The sequence below is a fragment of the Sander vitreus genome, chromosome 6, assembly GCF_031162955.1.
Source record: "Sander vitreus isolate 19-12246 chromosome 6, sanVit1, whole genome shotgun sequence".
Classification (NCBI taxonomy): domain Eukaryota; kingdom Metazoa; phylum Chordata; class Actinopteri; order Perciformes; family Percidae; genus Sander; species Sander vitreus.
Genome location: NC_135860.1, coordinates 18860491 through 18887321, shown reverse-complemented (window position 1 = coordinate 18887321; position 26831 = coordinate 18860491). Strand labels below are relative to the sequence as shown.

The 26831-nt window shown below is 39.0% G+C and overlaps 1 protein-coding gene across 1 annotated transcript in view; it reads right to left on the bottom strand.

Moving 5' to 3' along the window:
* LOC144519018 (collagen alpha-1(XIV) chain-like) overlaps positions 1-26831 on the bottom strand; it is a 150535-nt gene that overhangs the window by 72479 nt on the left and 51225 nt on the right. Inside the window, exons 22-27 of the mRNA XM_078251901.1 lie at positions 22494-22643; positions 17601-17717; positions 12001-12147; positions 9950-10024; positions 7314-7453; positions 4318-4441 (exon numbers count right to left, since the gene is read on the bottom strand). Coding sequence (XP_078108027.1) covers positions 4318-4441; positions 7314-7453; positions 9950-10024; positions 12001-12147; positions 17601-17717; positions 22494-22643 — 753 coding nt within the window. The remainder of the gene's footprint in view (positions 1-4317; positions 4442-7313; positions 7454-9949; positions 10025-12000; positions 12148-17600; positions 17718-22493; positions 22644-26831) is intronic.

Below are 26831 nucleotides of genomic sequence, written 5' to 3'. Positions count from 1 at the left end.
AACTCAAGTATATTCTAAAAAATAAAATATATACACATATCTATATATAAGCAATAAGCTGTGAAATAAGGACAGCCTGAACAATAGGCATTATGTGTAAGCTACTAAAGAGGATTAATGCTACACTGAGGCAGTGTATGTGTGCATGTATGTGGGGGAGAGAGACAAAGAGAAAGGAGGAGAGGGAGACAATGTGAGTCCGTAGGCATTAGCCTAACCTTGTAAGAGTTGGCAGCCCATCTTTCTTTCTTTGTGTGGGAAGATGACATTTTATGGTTGGTTTTCTGTTCTTCTGTAGACCACACACACACACACACACACACACACACACACACACACACACACACACACACACACACACACACACACACACAGCCCTGTCAGCTAAAACTCCACCACTTTTCACCTGTTACATTATAAGACAGTACAGTAGACGTATAAGGGGTATGGGGAAAATGAATAAAACAGAAGGACACAAGAGAAAACAGAAGATAAAAAATAGAAGACAAAAAAGGAGGAATGCTGAGAAGGAAAAGAGGGAAGACAATGAAAAGGTAGAAGAAGAGAGGACGTGTCATGGTTTGGCTTGCTGCCTCCCCAGTCCTAGTGGGTTCTGTCTGTTTTCCCTTTCCCTTGTGTTTTTGTTTTGTCATCTGTCTGTCCTGGGTTGAGTGGATGTGGCGCTCCTGGTTCTCTTCCTACTCACCTGAAGCAGATCCAGCAATCACCGCTCCTGTCTTAAACCCTGGCTTTCCAACCAGTCTCTGCCAGATCGTCCGTTCACCCAAGTGGTAACACTCACTACGGCCAACCTAAGTGGTTTTTTGACAGTCTGCCTTTAGTATCTCCTGTTTTAAGCTTGTGTGTTTTTTTTGCTCCTGCTCCAGATACCCGCTTCAGTCCTGGAAGCCCAGTCTGCCTGCCTGAGCCGAATTGGTTTTTTTTGGGACCTGCCTCTCGCCTGTCTGCCCGCTCTCAGCCCCAGAGGATTTCAAAGCACCATCATTACCTTTGTGTTCAATTAACCTCTATCCCTGTTTCCAACCTTTCCTCCGTGTCTGCTACTGAATCTGGATAGCCCAACCTAACAGGACGCTTAAAAGGAAAACAAAGAGGCAATAAAGTGAAGGAGAAGACAGTAGGAGGTTGGCAAGAGAGTAGAGGAGATGAAAGAGAGAATAAAAGAGAGAGGAGTAAGAAGGGGGAGCAAGGGATAAGTGGGGAGAGGATAGTGCGATCAGCCCTGGAGCTAATGGCTCTTTCCACTTCACAATTATGCGCCACTTTGTGTTGGTCTATCACATGAAATCCCAATAAAATAACATTGTGGTTGTAACGTGAAAAAATGTGGTAAAGTTCAAGGGGTATGAATACTTTTGCAAGCCACTGTAAGGTTTCAAATTAAAGTATTTCCTCTCTGCAGTATGTGATAGTTTCAACAAGTATCATGAAATCGGCGAAAACTGGCATTTTAATAGAGATGTTTCAAATAACTCTTTAAGTTTTCTTATCAAGATTGTTTGTGGTAAATTAAGGTTTAAAGCTCATTCTTGACCTTGGAAATAGTAGTTGACAAAACAAGGTCCATTAGTAGCTGTTCTGGGAAAATGGAGTTGTCCAGTTGTCATAAAGGTTTGGACAAAGCTCCAGATCAGCTACTAATGGACCTTGTGGTGAGATAGTTTTGTCAACAGCTGCTTCCAAGTTAAGAATAAACTTTCAATCTCAAGCCAACATGGACGAGAAGTCCTTAGAGTGCTCTGAATTTTGTATTTTTTTATTTTAACATCTACAATTCCACAACAAATGGCCAAACTATATTTGCTAAGGAAGACTGTGTGTTATGATTTAAAGCTCCAGAATAGCTAATAGACCCTGTGGTGAGATTGTTTTGTGAAGAGATTTGGAAAAATTTCAAATAAGGTATTACAGTTTTTTCTGAATGCTTAAACCCTAACCGTGATTGTCATAGCACAATTTATAAAACTATTAATACTTATAGCAAAACCACTCACTGAGTTTGCAAAACTAAAAGCACAAACACTGCTTTGCACTCAGTTTGCAATTTTGTAACACACACTTTGCAAAACTGTAGGTACAATCCACTGCACAGCACTCTTTTTGCGGAACTGTAAACACATCTCACTGCTTTACACTCATTTTCCAAATGATCCAACACACTCCTAGCAAAACTATACACATGTATGGCTATTATTTACTCTATTTTGCCAACTGTCTGGCACACTGTCACATGTGAAAACTGTTGTAGATAATTAGTTCACTTTGCAATCAGCCTAAGCACTATAAATAAGCCACAAGTGAGCTGTCCGTGTGGAGTACAATGGAGGAAGCAGGAAGAGTGAGTAGAGTGAGAATTAGAGGAGGCAGAGGAAGAGGACGCGGAAGTGAAGAAGCGTGAGGGAGAGGACGACAAGGACAAGGAGGTGAAGTCAGAGGAAGAGGACAAGGAGGAGCAAGAGGAGGACGAGGAGGGGGAAGAGGAAGGGTAAGAAGAGTAAGAAATAGAATTACTAATGACATCAAAGCTACAATAGTGGACCATGTAATCAACCATGGAATGACCCTGAGGGAAGCTGGCCAAAGGGTTCAGCCTAACTTGAGCCACTACATTGTAGCAAGCATCATAAGGACATTTCGAAATGAGAATCGGTTAGTACAGTCACTTTGCACTAAGTTTTGTAGCACTGCCATACTCTAATGAGAAACACAACAATACCATACATGTAAAAATACTGAAATTGTTACTTTACAGAATTGCTAGACGTCCAGATGCTGGGGGCAGAGGAAGAATGTTCACTGCAGAACAAGAGACCCATATAGCCAATATGGTGATTGGAAATAATTCCATAAGGCTACGAGAAATACAGCAGCGCATAATTGAGTATGACACCACCTTCCAAAACATACACAATGTGAGCATCTCTGTATTATGTTGTGTACTTGCCCGCAACAGAATCCGAATGAAACAAATCTAAAGAGTCCCTTTTGAAAGAAACAGTGAACATGTGAAACAACTGCGATATGACTATGTGCAGGTAAGCTATAGTATCATTGTTACTGAATCTGGAAGTGCATACTGTAGTGCTGTGCATGGGCCTGCTGTGCTGCATTTGTTTTGTCTTGTCCAGAGAGTGATGGAGCTGGAGGCAGATGTCATGGGTCATGAGCTGCTTTTTGTGGATGAGGCAGGTTTTAACCTCACTAAAACAAGGAGACGTGGCAGGAACATTATTGGACACAGTGCCATAATCAATGTCCCAGGACAACGTGGTGGTAACATAACTATGTGTGCAGCTATAAGTCAAAATGGTGTTGTTCACCATCATGCAACCCTAGGCCCATATAACACTGCACACATCATTACATTCCTGGACACCTTATATGACATGTTCACTAATGTTCAGAGACCAGAGCAGACCAGATACGTCATCATATGGGACAATGTTAGTTTCCATAGAGCTGCTTTGGTCCGCAACTGGTTCACAGATCACCCACTCTTCACTGTACTCAACCTCCCCGCATACTCTCCATTCTTGAATCCAATTGAAGAGTTCTTCTCTGCCTGGCGCTGGAAGGTCTATGACCGTCATCCCCATCAATGCATAGCCCTTTTACAGGCAATGGAGGAGGCATGTGGGGATATTGACCAGGCATCATGTCAGGGCTGGATACGGCATTCCAGAAGATATTTTCCCCGGTGCCTTGGACTAGAGCACATTGCATGATATAGACGAAATTTTGTGGCCCGACCCAGAGAGACGACACAATGTAGACTGATTTTTTTTTTCTTCTCAGTGAAATTACTATTTTGTGTTTTGACTTGGAAAAAAAACACTTGTGTTTGTTTTGATGTGTGTAAATAAACACCAATACTTGAAGTTTGGATCCCTGTATGTTTACAGAACTATGACAAAAGTATGACCTCAAACTGACTACCTTGTGCACAGAGAATGCAAAAGCCAGATGTGTTCTTTATTCATGCCATCAGTGTGTAGTTGCTGCATTGGGTGCTTATTAATGTGATGGCTTGTGTTAACTGTTGATACGAAAATACCATTTTTATGAAGGTTTGAAGAGTTAAGCAAGGTTTATTAGCTTTTGCAAGAGAACTACAATGTTTTGCTGATTTGGTGAAAGGTTTTCTTATTTGTGTGTAGAGTTTTGCAAAAATAGCCAATAGTTACAAAAAATGTGCCTAAGCCATCAGAAAAAACTGTAAACTGACATCTGAATTTACCTGTCTTGTTTTATTGCATGAACTATTGTTACAATAATCCAATAACACACAGCTCTGACCTGTCTTGGTGTTTCCTCCCTTGTATCTGATCCTCTGAATAGCTTCCAACAGCGCTTCCTTGTTGCCATGGGAACTCAGCTGGAACTCTGTCCGAGCATCGTCACTGAACTGAGCAATGGCCACCTGCAGAGAGGCAGAGACGGACAGACAGACAAATAAGTGAAATAAGTTCATATGTCAAATTAAATTATACCTTAAATCTCTATCTTCTGGACCCCTGGTGTTTCAAACCTGCCTTAAATGAATAGTTCACACAAAAATGATCATTTGCTCACACTCTTCTCAGTCACAATACAACAGAAATGTGTGTGTGTGTGTGTGTGTGTGTGTGTGTGTGTGTGTGCGCGTGTGTGTGTGTGTGTGTGTGTGTGTGTGTGTGAGTGCGTGCATGTGCGTGCGTGTATGCGTGCGTGTGTGTGCAGGTTTAATTCTGCTTGCTCCAAATCAAGAAGGCTAATTACTCCATTACTCCAAGCAGCTCATGTGGCATGATGTGAGTGCTATGAAGCCAAATGTCTGCGCATTTATACTAACCTCATTATTACCTACAATTTCTGCATTTATGCTCAACAGCAACAACAGTATCAAACAGATGCTGCCTTTGTTTGCAGAAGGAAACACTGTAATTATACAAATTGGGACGAAGCAGCCCCACAAAGTGGATACTGTACAAATTGAATTGTACATCACACACAAGAAGCCAAAATGTGTGACTTTCCTGGTTTAATGTTGGTCACGGATTTCAACTTATTTTCAACCTGGTCAGTGCTGGTGGTCTTAATATTTTCACACTGAGCACATGAAGTAAAAGACCACGACATCGAACTGGAATACTACAGCCTTATTTTATGCAAGACTCTAGGTGAAAATTCACTGAATACATATACTATATATATATGTCCAAACTGGCAAATCTGCGCTATAATCAATCTAATTGGCTTAATCTAAGAGGAGAGAACAACTATCATTACCTCCAGACTGCTAATGGTGCTATTGTTGGCTCAGGGCGGCCTACATTTACAAGCCAACTCTCTCTCTCTACTGTACAGCCAACTCTCTCACATTACAGCCAGTGTTTTGCTCTTAGAAGCCTACCGCCAGAGGGTTATGGGGCACAATGAGGGTAGCAAACTGTGTAACAGCAGACATTACACAAATGAAAGAAAAAGGTTTAGCAAGCACCTCTACAGTATGACAAATGAACCAGCTGAGCTCTGCTGACGTGTGGGGGCCATGCAGGCAAGAAGCACTAAGAAATTAGTTCACAATGACAATACAGAACTACTGCCCCAAGTTAGAGCCTGACATTACTACTGATGAACCTGATACATGAGAAACACTCTGCGGCAGTGAAGACGGTAATATTCACTGTAGGAATGTGATTTAAAGCATTGCTCATGAAGAATCAAGTTGATAGTGCATTAGTCGATGCTTGAACAATCTGAACATTATTCCAGCTATTAATGCATCAAGACCTAAATGATTACGACCACCACTCCCGCCAGACAAGTAATGTTTTCTGGCACAAAACACAGTGGCAGAAAATGAGCAGAGTTAATCGAATTCTGCACAGCAACTAAAAAGAAAGTCTTGTCAGAAAGTAAAGATTGACTCACTAGGGATTTAAAGTTCCTCTTCACTTTTCTAAACTTTTCTGTAGATACAAGGCTGTGGCCCTGCTTATTTGTCAGGGGACAGCCAAAGGAAATTGGGGGAAATTCTGCTCCAAAGCATACTTATAGAGTCAATTAATGCCAACAGCAGCAGACTTCCTCAAATAATAAATGAGCCAAGCCCACGTGTCAAAAACACGAACTGTAAACTGAGGTTGGTTAGGATTCATTAGGCCAAAAGTCTGTTATGTCCATAATTTCTATTTCTGTCAAAAAAGAAAATATGGAGGGAATTGCTCGCTGGTTATAGAACGAAAGCTGCAGATTTTGAGAGAGTCAGCCATGATGTTGAATCACTCTCCACCCTTTCATTATGGACAGTGTCCTGTCTCCATTATTCCATTATCTACTGAATAAAAGTCTGTAGAAAGCACATTAAAACTTTCTTTCTCTTCTGCAATCTTGAAAGTTAAATGGGTTGCCGTATATGAAAGATGGAGGACAAAGGATGAGGTAGTTGGCTGGAGCACAAGAGTTGGGGGGCAATGGGTTGTTGGATATATGAGAATTATATTATAAGTTAGACACTGTGCTGTGCTTGCAAAACCTCACGTCTAAAAACTCCATATTTGGATTTATTTGTTTCTTTTTTGGGGGGATTATCCTACAAAAATATATTTAAAAATAAATGAACAAATATATAATTTTCACAACATTCTCTCTTCTGTGAATGGGTTATTTACCCACAGATTACACTAAGACATGTCATTTCTATATTTCATTATTTTTTATGGTTTTCAGTGTGGTTAGTTTTGGCTAGATCCCCAGCATCTGCTGCACATTTAATTTTCCATGAGCATGCATTTTACAGAAGGAAAATGCTTTAACAAAGAGCATGAATCGACTGAACAAAAATTAAAAGCCTTCAGCACATTTGTATTTCTGTATGGTACTGTATAAACTGGCAATACGGTCATTTTCACAAGACACAGACATTTAGACTAGACACAAGAACCACAAGTGGTCATACAAGAGAATACCAGCACTCCAAGTAGACTCACTGCAACATTATTCAGACTCAGATAGTCAAGACTGAATTCTTACATTTTTAATCCAGAAATCATTCCCCATGTACTGATGCATTTGGTAAAATAGCGGTGCGATACAATCATACAAGTATTTTGATTTGTTTTGTTTATAACATCAAGGATACCACAAAAAAAGCCACAGGACTTATTTCCATTGTGTTCCTTTGGTGTAGTTTGATGCCATAGAGGTGTGTGCATGCACATAAAACTTGTTAATTACGGTTACATTTTTGAGTTCTTCCTTTGAGATTCTCCCTGATGTAAAAATGACTAAGGTGTGGTCACATGACAGACCTGGGTGCCATCCGGGCCAATCAAATCCAGTGATCCCATGGTGCTGTAGAGGAAACGCGTGATCTTCATGAAGTTGTCATCTCCTATGGACCAGGAACCGTCGACCAGGAATGCCAGGTCAGCCTTGGCCTCCTTACACACTAGACGGAAAGACAAGCAGACAAGAGAGACATATAGATTTAGTCAGCCCATTATTTTGTCTCTGCATTTAAATAAGTAATTTCATAAAGAATGAAGGTCTGCAAAGGACAACGCATAACTTGAATGTTAACTGGCTGCCTAATATATTCAGACTCTAAGTAAATATGCATAGTATGAAGCACTGCAAATATACATCCGCTGCAAAAGGGTAAATATGCAAAGGCTGGGTCCTCAGATAATTTGCACATGGGAGAGTTTATAAGATTACAAGTATACTAAAATTCAGAGTTTCAAACAGATTTTTCTGACCACAAAAATGTGCTATATGCAATTTGTGTTTGTGTATTTTTTTTTTCTCCTTCCGTAAGCTGCTCATTCATATTCCTGGTCCAGCAGTGACTTCTCATCTTTTAGTCTTCTCAGGTTTCTAAAAGACTCCAAGTAGCCTTATATTTACTGCTGTAAAGTTGTTTTGTGGTTTTAACATGTTTTCAAACTCAAGTTCTTCGCTAAATCCCAAATCCCCTTCCTGACAACAAGTCTTTCAAGCCAGGGAAAAACCTCAGCTGTATTGACAAAAAAATCTGCTCTACTGGTCCTATTGTGTTTCACTAGAGACAAATGCTATTATCATATATTTTTACAGAACTTCATAGGTGGAGCGCTCATGCTTGTCAGAAATGTCAAGTTAAAGGTCAGCTGGAGAATGTTTTGATTACACGGTTTTATGTGGCTGATTCTGATAAAAGCTGGAATATTACTGAAACCACTCAACCACCACTCATCGCCATCATTTTCTCTCTGTCTTGTCTGTGCTTTAATACAGCATGTCTTTTTCTCACTTCTTTCTGTCTGTTTCTACCACTGTCTTTCTCCTCATGTGTCTCTCTTTCTGCCTACTGGCCTCTGCAGCTGTATCTCTGCCTGTCTTTTTCACATCCTGCCCATCACTTTGTTTCATTCTCTTCCTCTTGTTGTTCTTACTGTCTGTCTGTCTCTCTTCCACGTATAGACACAGAATAGGATAGAATACACTTTATTGTCCCCGGAGGGAAATTTGTCTTTGGCATAGTGCTACAATCTGTTGCTTTACAACACAAACATGTAACAGAAAAAAACATTCTAAAATCTACATAAAAACATAACTTAAGATCATAAGATCAACGAAGCAACAGGTGCACCTTTTCTTTTTTTTCTTTTTTTGTGGTTCTGTCCTAAGTAAAGGTTGCCTGCCATTAGGCATCGATCTAACAAAGGTCAGAAACCTAGACAGAAATGCTTACAGACGGGCTCAGCGGGTGTGTCGGTTCATGTCTGTAGAGTTTGCTGAGCTTTTTTACCTGAGTGCTTGGTGCTCTGGTGTTTTGGAGCGAACTGTACTGACGCGGAAACTAGGTGGGAGTGATCAGGTTAGCTCTGCTGAGCCTGAGCTAACAAGCTAATAAACCAGGATTAGAGGAGCATTTCTTTATTATGGCATTGGCTGCAACCCACAGTGGACGGTGTATAGTTCACCCAATAAAGTCATTGTGAAATATAGTAAATGTCTTGTAGACTTCCTGTGTGAGACATTCAAGTGTTTTTTTTGACTTTTCCTTTTTGTATAGCTTAAATTGAACCTCCCTGATTTAGTTATAGTGCCCCCAAAGTTTTTGAGGTCACTGTTAATATTTTGAAACTAAACACAGTTCACAGCTGTGTAACAAGTACAGAGTGACATTAGAAAGTTACTCTGTCAAAAGTAAACTGTTTTGTTTCCTGTTTCAAAATCAGGCCAGAGCAGCGTAGCTTGCACTGGCAAGTGTGGTGTCGATCATTGATTTAAATTTAAGAGCAAACTTACTGCTCTGTATAACTGGTTACAATTCCCTGTGAAGCAATGTCCCAATCAGATTTAGTTTGCACCCGATCGTAACCCCCATAATTCATAATCGCATTTGATTGCAAGTATCTGCCAATACAAACCTTGATTGAATTTTACACCTTTAAGTACATCAAAGTTAATAAATGCAAGCAACAATTGAATAGCTGAGCAACTGATTTTTTTTCTCTTAGAAATATAAAAATGAGCTAACTGTAGTAATATCATAATATTATTATAAATATACAGTGACAACAAACAAGATGGGTAACAAATAAAACACTCAAAAGAATTATTCCATCATTGCACTCAGTAGTGTTGCCTTATTGGTCATGTAGAAAGAATATGTTATTACCACCTCATAAAACATCCACATTACAAATATTGCATGTATGTGTTGTTGCAAGTTTTACAGAATTTTTGTTGTCTGTTGTTGGTCAGCTGGCATATATTAAGTGTGATAGCTTACAAGTTTACGTGCACAGCGTTGTATAATTTTAACCAAAAATGCATTTCACTAGGGTCAGGTGACTACAGTTACCATATTAAGTAATCAGAACACTAAAATTACCTACTGTACAACACTGGACGAATAATATGAGAGTGTGTGTTTTGTGTTCGGCTTCTTGCTCACCTTCTTTAGCAGGTGGGATGGTGGGAGGGGGCTCTGTGGTGGGGGGTTCAGTCGGAGCTTGAGTGGGCGCTGGCACTGGACACACAAACATAAACACAAAATGTGCGAAAGAAGACAAGGCAATCAATCATGATGGCAGTGACAAGTGGCACCATCCTCATCTTTATGTGCCGACCACACACAACCACACAAACAGTCAATAAGCTGGCAAAATGAGAGATAGCAGTAGCCTGTTTCTATTAAGCTGTAACTTTCCTAATCCTCTTCCCTTCTCCGACAGCTAAGTTCTGGACCTTTATTTCCTATTATTATTTATATTTACGTTATTTCTAGTGCATTCTGTATATACAACCTACGTGTACATCATAGACAGTATTATGTGTACATGAGCAATCCAGCTGCTGTGTTTTACTCTGTTTATCTTTCTTTCCATCACTGAGTTACAGCAATCAGACTTTATCTCTACCTTCTTTCTATATATCTCTCTTCCCTACCTTCAATAAGTTGGGGACAGCAAGACTACTATTTTCATCAGTTTACTGTAGTATCTGTCTGACCATAGGCTGTTTTTTTTCAAGTCAAAACAGCCCCCAGGTTAAGGTATGCCTCAGTGCCAAGCCAATTACTTTGCAGAGAGCAGTGGGTTCTGTCAAACCAGGGTACAGCAAGTAAATCATCTTGGAAACATCTGCGACTGCCCAGAGAAGGGACACATACTTCATGAAAGTAGATGGAATTATCTCAAATGTTTCTTCAGTTTAACTTGTTGGTGACAAACATGATAATTAGCAATGTGTTAGAATGTGAGATTGTGGCATATGTCAATGAACAATAAACACTGTAGAGTTTCTGGGGCTTAGGAGATGTTCGTGTCAAAGAACCACCATATTACTATTGTTGATGTTATTTCTTTACTGTCTCTCCACCCTAAAGACATCTACAGACACATGATAAGAATGCTTCTGTAGGCAGTAAGTAACAAGGTACATTTACAAGTGTTGTAGTTAAGTCATTTTGAGGTACTCTTACCTTACTATTTCTATTTTATGCTACTTTCTTCTACTCTACGACATTTATAAGAGAGATACTGCACTTTCCACTCCACTTTATTTATCTGACAGCTTTAGTAGTAGTAGTAGTAGTAGTATATAGTTTGTAGACATGATGTGATGTGATCCTCTTATAAAATATCATGTATTGTTATAAAATAAACTACCTAACAGTATATAAAGTAGTTAAAATTAGCTCCACACCCACCAGCTACAAGATCAAAATTCTTGTTACATTTTATTGCATCAGTAATTATTATAAAAAACAAAAACATAATATATTGCCTAATTTAGCACTCTGAAAGAGACTATTGTGCCTAATAAGCACATTCACTTTTAATATTTAGGTACATTTTCCTCACAATTAAGTATCTTGACAATTCTAAACTTGTCTATGGACCTACAACCGTTGCTGAAATCCAATTGTAGAGCTTTACTACTGTCGACTCAAAATCTGTGAACCAACAACATCAGTTGGTGAATCTGTGTGTGCATGCACATCTATCCATCTATCTATAACCCTGCTTGTGAGCTGAGCACTCGTGGTCCCTGAAGCTGTGTGATTCACCTCACCTCCTAAGCTGACCAATGAACTGCAACCGTAGCCTCTATGTTCTCAGGGCGAGAGTAAAAGAGAGAAAGGGAGAGAGAGAGAACGACCACAGGTAGAGGACAAAGTTGCAGAGGTGAGACAGAAGCGTGGCAGATGGAGAAAGAGACTGTAAAGAGAGTTTGGAAGGATTAATTGGGAAGGCAAGGGGAGAAAATTGAGAGAGAACTAAGAAACAAGTAAGTGAGTGATAGACAAGAAATAGATGAATTAAAAGGGTGAGTCAAACTCCTTAAAATGTTGATGAAAAATGTCAATGAATGGGATGAAACTCAAATAAATTCCACTTAGTTGCTTTTGTCCTGAGTGCAAAAAAATTTGGACATTAGGACATATACATATATGTCGTATATGTATACGTATATACAATGTATAAAACATTTGCAACATACGCGTCATGTCAGTGATGGAGACAGAAGGTCCCTCCATTTCCTGCGTCTGGGTGTGAATGCTGATCTGGTACTGGCTACTGGGAGTCAGGTCATAGAAGCACTGTCGGGAAGCACCACCTCCCAGGCTCACTTCCTGCCTCTGACCATCTGTGAGTGAAAAAAAAGAAAAAAAAGAAAAAGAAAATGACAATAAATGAAGTTCAGATCAAGAGTCATCAATCCAAACAAGCTCAAATCCCTCTACAGCTCCTGTTTCACATTAACTGTTTTTACAGAGCACATTTCCTCTTTTTAAGCCATGTTCTGCATCTTGAAGCCTCGGAGCTGCCAAGTACAATCACTTTCTTTCAGAGTTGGATTCTAAGCAGCTTTATTGGAGCAGTCAGGTAATTTAGTGCCTTGCTCCAGGGCACATTAAAGGTTAACTGCTGAAGCATCTGCTCAGGTCATCTGGAAATTCAAACTTAATGTGAAAATCTTGCCTTAAACTGTATCTGAATACACTTTTGAGCTTCATCTCAAAGTTTCACAACAAACCAGGTCAAAGTCGAGTGTGATACTTCAAACTCATCCAATCTCTAGCAGATTTATTACAGATGAATGCACCAAAAAGTAAGGTAACTAGATAATTCTACAGTAAAAATCACTGCAGGAAAATATCACTATAGCCCATAAAAAAAATTAAAAGAATCACTTGTTTTCTTTCTTTCTTCTTCTCTTGAACACATGCACTAATAGCTGTTATTTGTCATTTTCATTAGTCTAATTCTATTTCCTAATGTGTCTCTCATCTTAGAGAGTGACAAATTCACTCCTTCACACAGGAAACACCCATAGATAATAAAGTTTAGGGAAACAGCTGTCACAGAGAGAGTGCACAGGCTAATTATTGCTAACTAAAATCCTAGTTAACATTAATAATTAAACTTAAACAGCTAATGTAAGTCAAAACTGCCTGCGAGCTTCTCCTGACTATACGGTAATTTGTCTACTGTACGACAGAAAGTCACGTAGTTATGGCACAATCGTTAGCCTATTTTTTACAAAAACGTCTACTACGGAGCTATAACGTGAGTTACAAGGTAATGGTGCCTTTATACATTGTCGTGTTTCTTTAGAAATAAACAATGGACAAATAGAGTCTTTAAACGCTTCAGATGTAAAGTTATTCGCTGTCATAATGACGCCAAAATGAATGGCAGTCAATGGAATGCTAACGGCAGGTGATGGCTTATTAGCCTCAGAAACTCCCCATAGGAGGTACGCTTTCCAGACGCTCGCTTACCCCCTTGGGAAGGAAGATGGAAGAGAGAAGTCTTCCTACTTCTTTCTGTTATTTTTCTGACAGTAAAAGGCAGTAAAAGGTGTACATATATTACGTACTGTGCATGTTTCCATCAAGAAGTAGTTTTATTCTTGTCTCTAATCTCTACATTTACCAGCCAACACTCACATTTATTTGAAAATTGAAAATCCATTTTTAAAACAGAGCAAACATTTGATTTACTGTAGGCTGTTCTCTCAGAAGACACATTGTCTTGTCAAACAAGTATGCAACTAATAATACTCAATTATATAAAATCAATCAATTAATTAATTAATTAATTAATTAAAAAATGTTTAGGTTTATGTCACTAGTATTCAAATGTGACACATTTTGCTCTCCGAAATGCTCAACTAATGATCTGAATGAAAGTTAATTTCTTTCATTCTTTGCAGACTATCTACAACAAGACTTGGTACAAGAGAAAACAAACCATTTTAATGGAATAGTTTGACGATTTGGAAAACACACTTATTTGCTTTTTTGACGAAGGTTAGATGAGAAGATCGATACCACTCTGGGGTTTCGATATTTTCATCTAACTCTAGGCAAGAAAACAAATAAGCATATTTCCCAAAATGTCAAACTATTCCTACTCTAACTAGTCTCTCTTTAGAAGTAACACTCCAATTGAGGGCAACAGGAGGATTACAAGAAAGCTATTTTACTTAGAAATGGCCTACAGTTGTTTTAACCACAGTTTGTACAACCTTCAGACTAATTAAGTGCATTGCGTGACATTTTATTGTGCCACAGAAATAATAGAGGCAAACAATCTTTCTGCAACATTATGCTGTTTTTGTGCCCAGAGCTGTCTGTGACCTGCACCAACACAGTTGTCTCACTGAAATGAATAAGGAAGGCCACATTTTTGCCACACAGCTATCATTGTGAAAACCTCATCTACTAAACATTAACAACAAAACAGATTTTTTTCCATTAGCCATCAGGACTCTGAACTCCTCCCTCTAGCCCCCTCATCACATACCACTGAAATGTGTTACCCTGATTGTCTGATGTGTCCATTTATGGATTTATGCTGCAGAGAACAACATACTGTACAGAAAACAAATTCCACCGGCCTTCGTTGGCTAATAATCAATCAATCAATCAATCAATCTATATATCTATCTGTAAAAACCAGTAGTCATTTTTTATATCAACTGAAAGCAGAAAACTTACATCCTTTATTGTAGGCCTACTGTGTTTTGTTTTGTAAGTGAAAACCCATAGTCACTGCATCTGGTTCTGCTTCCTATGTGATCTTTTGACACATGTTGACGTTTAAAAAATAATCATAGACAAAAAAGTTTTCAAAGGACAGATAAATAATAAAAATAATGAGCAGACAACTGAATGTCAACAGGTTCATACACCAAGTAAAACCTTTCTTTCTAAAGATAACCAGGACTCTACATGATACTTGTCACAGGTGGTTGCATAATGCAAACTGACATTGTGAAGACTGCTTAACAGAAAAATATCTCTGTTTCTCTGTTGAAATAGTGACAGCATTCTTAATATTTTTTAAAATTTTTACTGTAGATTTGTATTTGTTTTTATTTGTCCTCAGATCCCTGAGGACAAATAAAAATAAAACTTGAACTTGAAGTTGTTTACTGTGAGTGGACCAGCATCAAAATACTCGCTTGTTAACAAGACATATTGTACAATGGTTTTATTAAAGTTTTTATATTTAAGACACTTGATTCAATGGGTAATGTTTAAACTGATTTTTTTCTTTAGCTGACTGATTTGCTTAAACCTCTCAAGGTTCACTGTACCGTGGACGGCACACTTTGTGGCTGTGGCGTCGCTGTAACCTCCACTCATAAACGTTTTCATAACTTTAAAGCATTAAATCTTCAAAATATACAGCCATGCGACACACCAATTGAAAGCTTAGTCTATCATGATTCAATTAAGCCCAGACACAAAGTATAAGATGATTTATAGCAGTTATACAACTGCTACAAAATTAAAGAAAATGAAACAATACAGCCGTAAACTTCGCAGCTGGTGTCTAGAATCGAGAGTGCATCCATACCTTTTTTCCTTGTCCCTTTATCCACAAAGGAGTATTTAACCCAAAACTTTTTTTTCATAAATACCCAAGAGTCCAAGGAAATGGAATATCCAAGCTGTTATGTCCAAAACTAGCTGTTCGCCTCACAATGTTGAAGTTCCTGGCCGAATCACAACGGAAAAACGCGAAACAGTTCTTCATTTCCGCACTTCTAACACGGCCTCGCGTCTCTCCCGAGGCTCCTACATGCTCGATGTTGGCGTCACTGTATTCTCTGAGATCTGAGGTTTCCATAGATACCTGGTATGAGCCAATACGTCCAGGTTTGCCTGTGATATCCCCATTGGAAGCCGAGGATGCCTCTGACACCATTTAAGCCCCACGTGCATTCGAGCGACATTTGCTCAGACCAGATTTAAATGCTAGAGGACCCGTCTACATTTTTAGCCAATGAGCAGACAATTCGATAGACACCTAATATGACCCTGAAATTTTAACCCTGTAAAGGCTCTAGCTGTGTCAAAGCAAAAACAGGGCCTCCTATAAGCATATCACACCCTGTGAAATTTATAATTACTTATTTCTATATATTTATGTATATAATTATTTCAAGTATGTGTGTGATTGATGTGGGTGTGTTTGTGTATTTGAGAAGTGTTTTATTTTGTACTTTATTGGCTTTTTTCTTTGCACTTTTCAAATTGAAATAAGAAAAACGGACAGACATATCTGTAGAAATTTTTTTTTGAGTCTTTTGGCTTCTGGATTTTTTCTGTAGTAAGCTGAGACATGTGGCTAATGCCCTGTGTTGTCTGTCACCTGTCAGATGTGTTTACAGCAGTGTATTCTAATCATTTTACAGATATATGACTTGGACGGAAATAAAAACCCTCCATTCTAGCCTCTGTAACTCTGTGGCAGTAAGGCCTAGAATCACCATGACACTTGTAACAAAAACTTGAGACTGTTTCCTTTCCAATGATGTCAGGCACACCCCAGAGTGTCAAAGTATATGGGAGCTGTACCACTTTTAATTTGGGTTTAGACCAAAAAGCATGGAATTTCAAGCGTTTTTTAAGAGTTAAATAGATTTTGATAGATATCTTTGCTAATTACTTTCTTTCCTTTTTTAAGAGTTCCTTTGTTCCCTTGTTCTTTTTCTTCTCTTCCTCTGTCTCCCTTTTTCCATTTATTAACTGAGTGAGCTCAGCATTAAACAGCTACTAAAGGTCATACACTGTGTCTTTATTTTATTTCTCATGCAATGACATGAACAATCCTCAAAGCGGTTTCCTCCCATGTCGTTTATTGGGGAGAGATTGGGTGCACGTCATATCTCCCTTCCTTTCTACAACATGAATATCCTTTATAATGTACACCACTGCAATATGAAAATGACAGAAATATATAACACTTACTTCACATTTCATAACAGGCTCATATCAATATGAATCCAGATGACTTTGGAAGGTAGTAACCAACACACACACACACACACACACACACACACACATACACACACACACACACACACACACACACACACACACACACACACACACACACACACACACACACACACTACCAAAGAGTCCTGAGCTGACTTGTCTTTGTGTTAATAATAAAGAGAGGAGACACTTTCACAAGGATAGACTGTAAATCTATAAGGAAACATTCTGAATTTCAATCCAGCCACCCCACCAAGTACTCTAGTAAAACTTCTGATTTATTGACTGAAATGTATTCCAGTCACTGGAAAAAGCCTTGTTTCTTACAACGTGGAACGCTGAAACATGTCGGGATTATTGAAGGGGCACACCAAAAATGTGAGAACAGCTGTTGACTGTGTGACCATGCATGTGTTCTAGTGTTACTACTTTTGTCCCGATATATTTCATTTTTATGAAACTGCAGTTTAAAGGTGTGATTCAGACCACAATTCAGCAAGATGATGACATTACACTTAATTTGAATTCAAAACAGGTAAGTCAATCAAGTTGATGCTTGGAGTGAGCTGCCTGTCTGATGTCCCATTCTCACACAAAAAAAGCAAAACTAATGAAAGCTTGCAAGCAAGAAATTAACTCACTTTTTCTACTACCTTAGAGAAAAGAGATGAGGACTGGCTTATAGTGCATGTCACACACACACACACACACACACACACACACACACACACACACACACACACACACACACACACACACACACACACACACACACACTCTCATTAACCGTAAATGTACTTACTGAGTGTAGACTGTATGGAGACTCTGTATAACGTGGCATGTAGAAGAGGCAGCCATTGGACACACAGGCTGTTGGGACGTACCTGATAGGTCGACAAGCCAGAGACACCGAGGATCACTGGGATTAGAGAGACAAGCAGATAAAAAAATGACAAAGATCAATTAAAAAACATCAAACCTAAAGTTTGTAACACTGGTCGCTTTTGTTTTCGAACAAATGGTTTACAGTAATGTACATGGAAACGTAAGTTATAACTGATGTTTAACAATATTGGAAAAAAATAAATTAGATCCAAGACTCCAACTCACACCCACCCACATAGCACTCTGGCTGGCTCCAGCCATGAATGATGTGGGCTAGAGTACTACTGTAGTTACTATTTTCGTTAAGGATACCTTGCATCTTGTTAATGGTGTCAGGAATCAGATGGAATCAGAACTAATTTTGCATAGATATATCATTAAACTGTAAACAGTAAACTACTTTGACAGAAATGTGGTCAGTTTGGCTGAACAGAGAGCAACATGGCTTTACGAACTTCACATCATGTACATACTTTATAATGTGTCACTAAAACTTTGACTGACTGAACTTAAAGTTAGGGTTAGAACTGCATCAAACTATTTTAGTCTTCTGATAGCTAAAACATTAACATAAAGTTACCATATATAAAGTGGAAATGTTGGAAATGTATTTATATTGACAATTCCAGTTACAACACACAGCTGTGTAGATGTGAGAACAAATCTCAAAGTAGTTAAATTAGTCAGGCTTGGTGTTAAACTGTTTTGTGGAGAAACAATGAGGCATGATGCAGCAAAATGCAAAACACTGCAAGCAATTTAAATAGCTGCTTGTTTGGCAGTGAGATTTTAGGGTAACCTCCCAGGAGTCACTCTCTCTTCGCTCTTGCTTTCTTTCTCGTTCTTTCCCCCTTGTTAACAGAATTGCTGATGGTATAAAATAAACTTGTCTCTAGCGCCAGTAAATGGACATTTTATACTGGGACCATATGGCAGGTGCCTTATTTTAAATACTAGTGAATAATGCATATGACAACCCTTATTTTTATTCAATGATATGCAAAGTTAGACTCACTCTCATACACAGCCATGCAAAATGAACACTAGCATGCACATGTGTACATATTAACACATGAATATGGACATATATAATCATATAATAGTAATAACAGTAATAATCATGTGTAGATGCATGTGTGTGGTGTGTACATGTGTACATACAATAAGAAACTTTGTCAGCTGGCAGTTTACTCAACCAAGATCAATTTGGCATGTTTGCATAGGTACAGTAAATGGCAGGTTCATGACCAACATGAAGCTCTGCATTTGGGCTTGATTGCCGTGAGTGCACGGGCTGGCCAGCCAAACTGGCAAAATCATTTACTGCCACCAATAGACTACTGACTGCAACAATGTTGGTTTTAGGCCAAATATTTGTTTTATTCCACAAGTTTATTTGTTCTAGGAGAACTTTGAATTTATTTCCTTGAGGGACGTCTGAGACATTTATGCCCCCACTTTTGTCTGCAGCAATAATCAAACACACCAAACACGTTTTGGTAAGATGGAGTATACCACCAAGCTTAAGTGAAAGTATGCAAAGCCAGTTTAAACTAAAAAAAATCATTAAAACTAGGACAAAGACAAACAAAAGAATGAAAGAGAAGGGGAAAGTACAATATTAAAAGTACAAAAAGAAGAGGAACTGAGGATGTGGTGGCCATTTTAATTATCCAAAAGTCCAAATAAAATGAGTACTCTGGATATAAACCATGGTGGACCATATAGAGATACTGCAATCAGTCAGAAAATATATCTGTGTGCGTGAGAGAGCTGACGTTGCCTAATATGAAGCCAAACATTTGTACCCATCTGCCTTCCCAACCTTCACACCCTCTTTCCTACCCTAGTTTTCACCAAATTATTTCTTCTTTCTACTTCTGCCTGCTTCTCGTCATGTCAGTTAAACTAAATATTATTTCCTTTTTTGTGCATACTACAAAGTTTCTTGAGACTAGATTGACCGAGCAGCCCTCAGTGGTCCCTTGGAAAATTCATTTTTAGTTCCAGCATCTCAATACAAACTTAATTTGGAGGAAACCGTTTCATTTCATTCAATGGACCTCAAGGTACCAATCATTACCTTTTTATGCTACATGCTAGTATGTGTAATTTATTTTATACATCACAGCTAGCTCCCATGGTGAGGCTGCAATGAATGCAGTGTACCCAGGGATCTACAGTATGTTACTGTATCTCCCTTATTAAAATGACAAATGACTGAACGCATCCTCCTTAATAAATCAGAATTCCTTCAGTGGAAAGTACAAATATGGGCAATGAATTTAAATATGCCCTGTGAAATATGGGACATCTGATACATCTGAATGTATCAGTGCACTGTGAATTGCTTGTGTCTCATGGAGAAAATGCAAAACTGGAGATAAAGTTATTATACATACAGATTATTTTGTACTGTACATATATAAATGGGTTTTATGAGGAGCCTAGGATATATCAACAACATTTAATTTACAGGACTGTACCGGTGCTGCCGGAGGATCCACCGGATGTCCCTCATTTTTGGCCTGATGTCCCTCACCTTCTGCTTTCTTCGTGTTGTCATTCTAAACTCCGGTGGATTTATGAGGACTATGGGTAACTGCTCCTCAGATCTCTGCAGGGTAAATCGAGACAGCTAGCTGGACCATCTGTCCAATCTGAGTTTTCTCTCGCACGACTAAAACAACCTTTGAACATATAGATGTTCCACCAAAACAAGTTCCTTCCCGAGTCTATTTTGCAGAGGCACTGTTGCTCGGCCCGGTGCTTAGTGCCGCCCAAGACGATGTGATTGGTTTGAAGAAATGCCAATAAACCAGAGCATGTTTTTCTCCTATCCCGGAATGCTGTGTAGACTAGCCAGACCCTCCTCCACAGCGCTGTGGAGGAAGGTCTGGCAATGCGGGACTATGAGGAGTCAAGAAAGTCTTATTAAATTTGGTGAGGTGGACATACAGTAGAGGCACAAACTTCAAGTGCCACACGAGGGACAGAAGGTAAAGTTTAAAAGTGGAAGGCTGATAAATCGACTTGTCAATGCTTTTTGTGCTGCAGTGATGTGCCATGCTTAATCTGTTCTGTAAGGCAAATAGGTTTTTTTTAGAGAAAAATCGAATTCTCTTTTTGCTGTGTGCATTAACGGGCATGAGAAATTCATGAGATATTAAAATTACAGTGTGTTTGTTTTCATCCCATTTAATGCTCTGCCATTTGGCAAGTCCCTGCTGGCCAATTAGACAGCAAGCCCAAAAGACAACAGTAGATTTTAAAGTAAGGAATGATGTAGCAGTTTTCTGAAGACCCTACAAACAGAAAGACTGTAAGCCAAAAAGACAACATAAATGTTTAGTGATAGAGTATGACACGGCACTATTCTGAAAGCCTGCCAGAGTGGGTTTAAAGAATATGTATATGGACATGCACACACACATATTGCCTCACTACATACGCTTTTCTCTCTTTCTCTCTATCAACAGTCAATCTTGCTCTCTTTCTCACTTCGTCCATCTCTTACAGTCTATTTGTTTTAGATGTGAGAGATGTTAAAGCCTGCATTAGGTCTTACTGCACCAACTGATACCTAATCTATATGCAAAAAGGATTGTTCTCACTGGCTGACTGGGAAATATTAATATCCTTCTGTCTATCTGTCTGTTTGCTAAAGTCTCAATGGAAATTAAAGTGTATGGTATCAGCAGGCAGTTAAAATGCATGTTGTACGTTTTTCCACTTTCCTCAAACTAGTTTGCTTTTCTGCTGCTGCTGCCTCCTCCTTCCAATAGTCACACTGTCCATTGTGACAAATTTAAAATGTAAACTTAAAGCGTAACTCTCGCCAAAATGCAACCTAGGGTCTTTTTGTGAATGTACCCGAGTCAAACTTTCGTTTAAAAGCATATTTAGGACAGAATCGCCACTTTTAAGATTTACCGTATTTTCGTTTTTCGGTCAAATGGCCTTTTGAATGGGAGTGCTAGGGACACTTTTATGCTAGCCTCAAAATAGCTATTTCTAAAACACTAAGAAGGTTCGACACAACATGAAACTTTGCTCGAAGTATCACCAGGGGCTCTACACCTTCACGAAAGCATTGACAACATTGTTTGTGTACCCAGAGTTTACTAAAAAGAAAGGTTTTGAGCAACTCACGTTAGCAGTTGTTGTTTATGCTATCTGCCATTTTCCCAGTCAAAAATAGGGGCTCTCCGAATGCGAATGAACGGACTCCATAGGAGGAAATGTCATTCTTATATGAGGCTCCTTTTTCAACTACAAGGTCAATATTGTGTTTCACTAACGACAAACAACGAATTATCCGTGCATTTATATGGTACGTTCAAAGGTTGTTTTAGTCGTGCAACAGAAAACTCAGATTGGACAGATAGTCTAGCTAGCTATATGGATTTACCCTGCAGAGATCTGAGGAGCAGTTCACCATAGTCCTCATAAATCCACCGGAGTTTAAAATTACAACACAAAGAAAGCAGAAGGTGACGGACATCCGGACGAAATGAGGGACATCCGGCAGAATTTCTGGACAATCCCGGAAGTGAAATGTCGTCATTATTGACTACAGTCATGCCAATACAATGTCAACAGTGCCAAGTGAGGAAGACAGTGAAGACATTTCTATGAAGGAAAACATGAAATTAATTGGACAATCAGATATCATATCCACGTATTATTACATTGCTTGGTTGAATACTTCATTCTGATAATACTCACTCACACATACATTATCCCTTACCTAAACAGCTACTCTTACAACAAGTGTGAGTAGTCTTTACAGATGTATGATTACACTTACATGTCTTGGCATTCACTAGCAGTGGTTCACTTTGTCCTGTAGGGTAGGAAGCCGTCACTTGAACACTGTACTCCGTCCCAGTTAGTAGATTCAGAAGCAGCATGGAGTTCAAATCTTTACCCACTGTTGTCTCCATAACTGATCCTGGAACTAAGAAAGACACACACATGTATACATGAGCACAGACAGAGAATAGATTTAAAACATTTTAATCCCAGATTTAGAATTGAAACTTGGTGGGTTAGACCCTGCACACTGTGCCAACGTTACCCAAGATAGCATTGCATTTTCCAAACACATCGATTCATCCTCATCCTAAAAGCAGTTTTTCTCATGTAGCTAAAGTTGAAAGTGAACACATACACAGCCAAAAAGGGTTATGTTACAATGACTTAGAAATGTCGGATTTTAATTTATTTCTGTAGCACACTTATAATACTAAATACAAGGGTGTAAATCCCAGGGGGGTCGGGGGGGGTCAGGAACCCCCCATCTAAGGGTTGTCCCACCCCCCCCCCCCTAGAAATATCATTAAAACAATGCTGTGTATTGTAAATCACATAATGATGTATACTTAAAATATCTGTGTAAGTAGTAAAACAATACAAACCCCAAAAAATGCTTTTTAAGTTTAGAAACATTTTGAGTCCCCCCTTCCTTGCCTCACAGTGGTTTGGTCCACTGCCTGCTGTATGTCAGGATCTGCACTAGACTCACAGTCACAGGTATGTAGTAAGTAGGCGGTTCAAGGCTGTTTTATTCACATTAAACATCGGATTAAGTTGTTCTTTTCTCAAATAGAAATGATGCTGAGTAATTAATAAATTGGTCATGACAAAAAAGTTTACTATGTTAGTGTAATATAATGTAACGTTACCTAGCTTATTTAATAACTTGTTGGATAGAAATGCACCCACTACAACTAACGTATACCACGGCGATAAGCATAACGTTATGTGTGTGAACTGATATGAAAAACAGACATAAGATCCCTTTTCAGTAGGCTTACACCAAAACGCTAAGTAAGTACAATAATCCTCATATCAAGACAATTTGGTAACATCTTTATAAGAATGGGTGCTTATGGAAATACTAATGTCACTATGTCACCGGCAAAGGAGACAAAGAACTGAGGAACAGGGAGACCAGGGAAAGTCAGGTGTAGAGTCTCAGGGAGACCAGGGATAGTCAGGTGTAGAGTCTCAGGTAAGTGTGTTGAGCTTAGTTCATATTTTTGGAGGTGTGTGGCTGTCAGGGTTAGCAGATGAGCTTTATCAGTGGCTCACTAAGTAACATTATGATCAGCTAATTTAACAAGTGTACAAAAGTATTGTATTTTTTTTATATGGGGACCCTTTTTCAAAATAATTCATTATGTTTTAAGGTATTTTTGTGGCTTGATTGTAAACAACTTAAAATAAATACATGGTTTTAAAGAAGAATATTTTGGTCAATTTAGTCAGCTTTTTCATTGAATCGAGAGAAACACTGAAAAGAAGAATAATGGTACAGTCTCCATGATACACTAATGATAGTATTAAGGCTTTCATCTGTGTACACATGTCCTCTACGAATATAATTGTGGCTGTATTATTTGTGTCCCCTTCAAAAATTGCTGTTTATTGTCCCCCCTACTGTTAGATCAGATTTACGCCCATGACTAAATAGCTCTACAATGCAATACAAGAACAATTTCCTATCTCTATTTTCATGTTTTCGACATGGCTCATCAGCTGGTGAGGATGTTGACTTTTTGTCATGGACATGCAGCTTTACCATGGCTGGACTGGCCATCTGGCATACCGGGCATTTTCCCGGTGGGCGACACACTTTTGGGCCGAATCGCCAATTCCGACAAAAAATCAACAATTTTTTTCTTTTTCTTTTTTGCCCGCGCCGGCCCATAAAGAACGGCCCAAAATGTCTGACATTTTTGGGGCTGTAGTAGCTGCTTCAACATCAGCATTACCTGAAGTAGAGGAAGGAGGAGAGGTGGCTGGCTATACATAGAAGCAGAAACAACATAATGACAGGAAGAAGCCGAGGAGGAGGAGAGTGACCATGACAGGGCCATGGGAGCGAGTGAGGAAAAGATGGAAGATTAACAGGGACTCTCAGGAAGGGAGGGAGGCTGTATGTGTGTGTGTGTGTGTGTGTGTGTGTGTGTGTGTGTGTGTGTGTGTGTGTGTGTGTGTGTGTGTGTGTGTGTGTGTGTGCGCGCATCATAACGACAACAAGCAGTTTGGCTGTAACATTAAAGTTAGTGGCTGTCAGGTAACCTAACTGCTTAAGCTTACATTGAAAATGCTAGCGGTTGGCCTGCTGGGTAGCTGAAAAGTCTGTGTGATCTATGCAGCCTGTTCTACTAGGCTCATGTATACAATGTATACAGCTGTCTCTCTACATTGCCCAGACATTTGAGCTAAATTAATTATTCCTTAACTTAGCTGACATTTCTCTCTGTTTCTCCCTCTTTTAAAGGTTACCTTGTTAGAGTAAATCTTTCTTGTTCATTGGTGTGGGCCAAGGCAACATTTTGACTGACTTTACTGACAATACATACTTGTATACTTAAATGTTATTAAATAATTTGAAATTATACTTTAAACTCTTCGTCTTTGGCAATTACTTGCACTTGAGTATGGACATTGTGTCCTCTATGGCCTCCAGGTCGTCAATCAAAAGTGAGTGAGTACACTGCTTCTCTTGGTGCTCTTCTCCAGGGCATATACTACTCTCAGCTTTATTGTAGCTTTTGGGAAGGGTTATGGTTATGGTTATTGTATTTAGCAGACACTTATGTCCAAAGCGACAAAATATGAATCTTACAATAGTTAAAATTAACAGTAAACAGTTTTTAAAGTTGCTAAGCAAAATAGTAATAATAATAATAACAATAATGGCAATATAATATCAAATACCAATAATAATAATAAAAAACAAATCAAAAATCATAACTCTAAGAATTAATTAATTATTTAAGTGTAAGATCAACAGATAAGTCTTGAGACCCCTCTTGAAGGATCCAAAACAATCACATGAATGCAGAACACTAGGTAACTCATATCATAGAATGCACGCATATTTTAGGAGGACTGCCTGCAGGGAATGTGTCTGACCATCACGGTGGGTGTGGGCCGCCTGGGCCAAAAATGCCAGGGCCGATTTTTTGTCCCAGTCCAGCCCTGAGCTTTAGCCTCAATCTTTTAACATGATGCACTGTGTATAACCAACCAACAGTTGGAGACGGCGTTTTCAGCCAACTCATAGAGCTACGTTAATGCTGGCTTGATTAGCTAGCTAGCTACAGCTAATAGAATCTCAGCGAGTTTCATTTCAGCCGCCAAAATTAGTGGTTGCCTTGCCAGACTGCTTCTGTCCACATACACATACACACACACACACACACACACACACACACACACACACACACACACACACACACACACACACACACACACACCTATGGAAGCACTGTTAAACAGCTAGATGTCAAGCACAGGAGCATTTTTTTTAAACTTAGTGTGTGCTTTGCCCTGGGACACAGGCGCATCCAAACATACTAATCTGCTTGTTATGTGAGGGCCCACCAGCAACAAACCTGCGACAGGCACATAGTAGCTGAAAAACAAACTACTCTCAGAGTGTTTCCTGATAGTGACTTCTTAGTTATTCTTTTAAACAAGACGGTTGAGTCTTCAAGGAAAATGTCAGCGATCCAGAGCTGAAATAAAATATTACCCTTCCTCATACATTTTTTGTCTTGAATTATCATCAAAAGCCCATTTTCACTGTTCTGCTGCTTCTCAAGTGCTAATTGTTTCATCCTCCCAAGACAAGGCTCCAGTCTTTATAGTTTCCATGTCTGTTTTTAGTCATTTGAACACAACTACTGCTTCTTTGAGGATCCAGCTTCAAGCAGACAGGCTGAATTAATTAGATTTTAGGTAAATTAATTTTTGTATTGGTTTGCGCTTGGCAAAGATATACAGATAGCCATTGTTTTTTTTACAGCCATGACATACGTGATCAAATCTCTGCATTCTCATCTTACGCATCACACTCCTCTGTTATGGTGTGGTGGCCATTTCAGTAGATTTACTCACTAACATTGTTGTAGAAACACAATAAGCATGGAAACTAAATGCACACTTCCTGCATTACTGCATTACTTCAAATACTAAGTTAGTAAACTAGTATTCACATGAAATAAAACAATACAACATTGAGACCATTCAGCACTGGGAAATAACAAATTCAACACTGGGTGCTATGGACTCGTCACTAGGCTTCCTCAGTCATTGTATATTTTAGCATAGGTAAGCTTGCCAAAGCTGA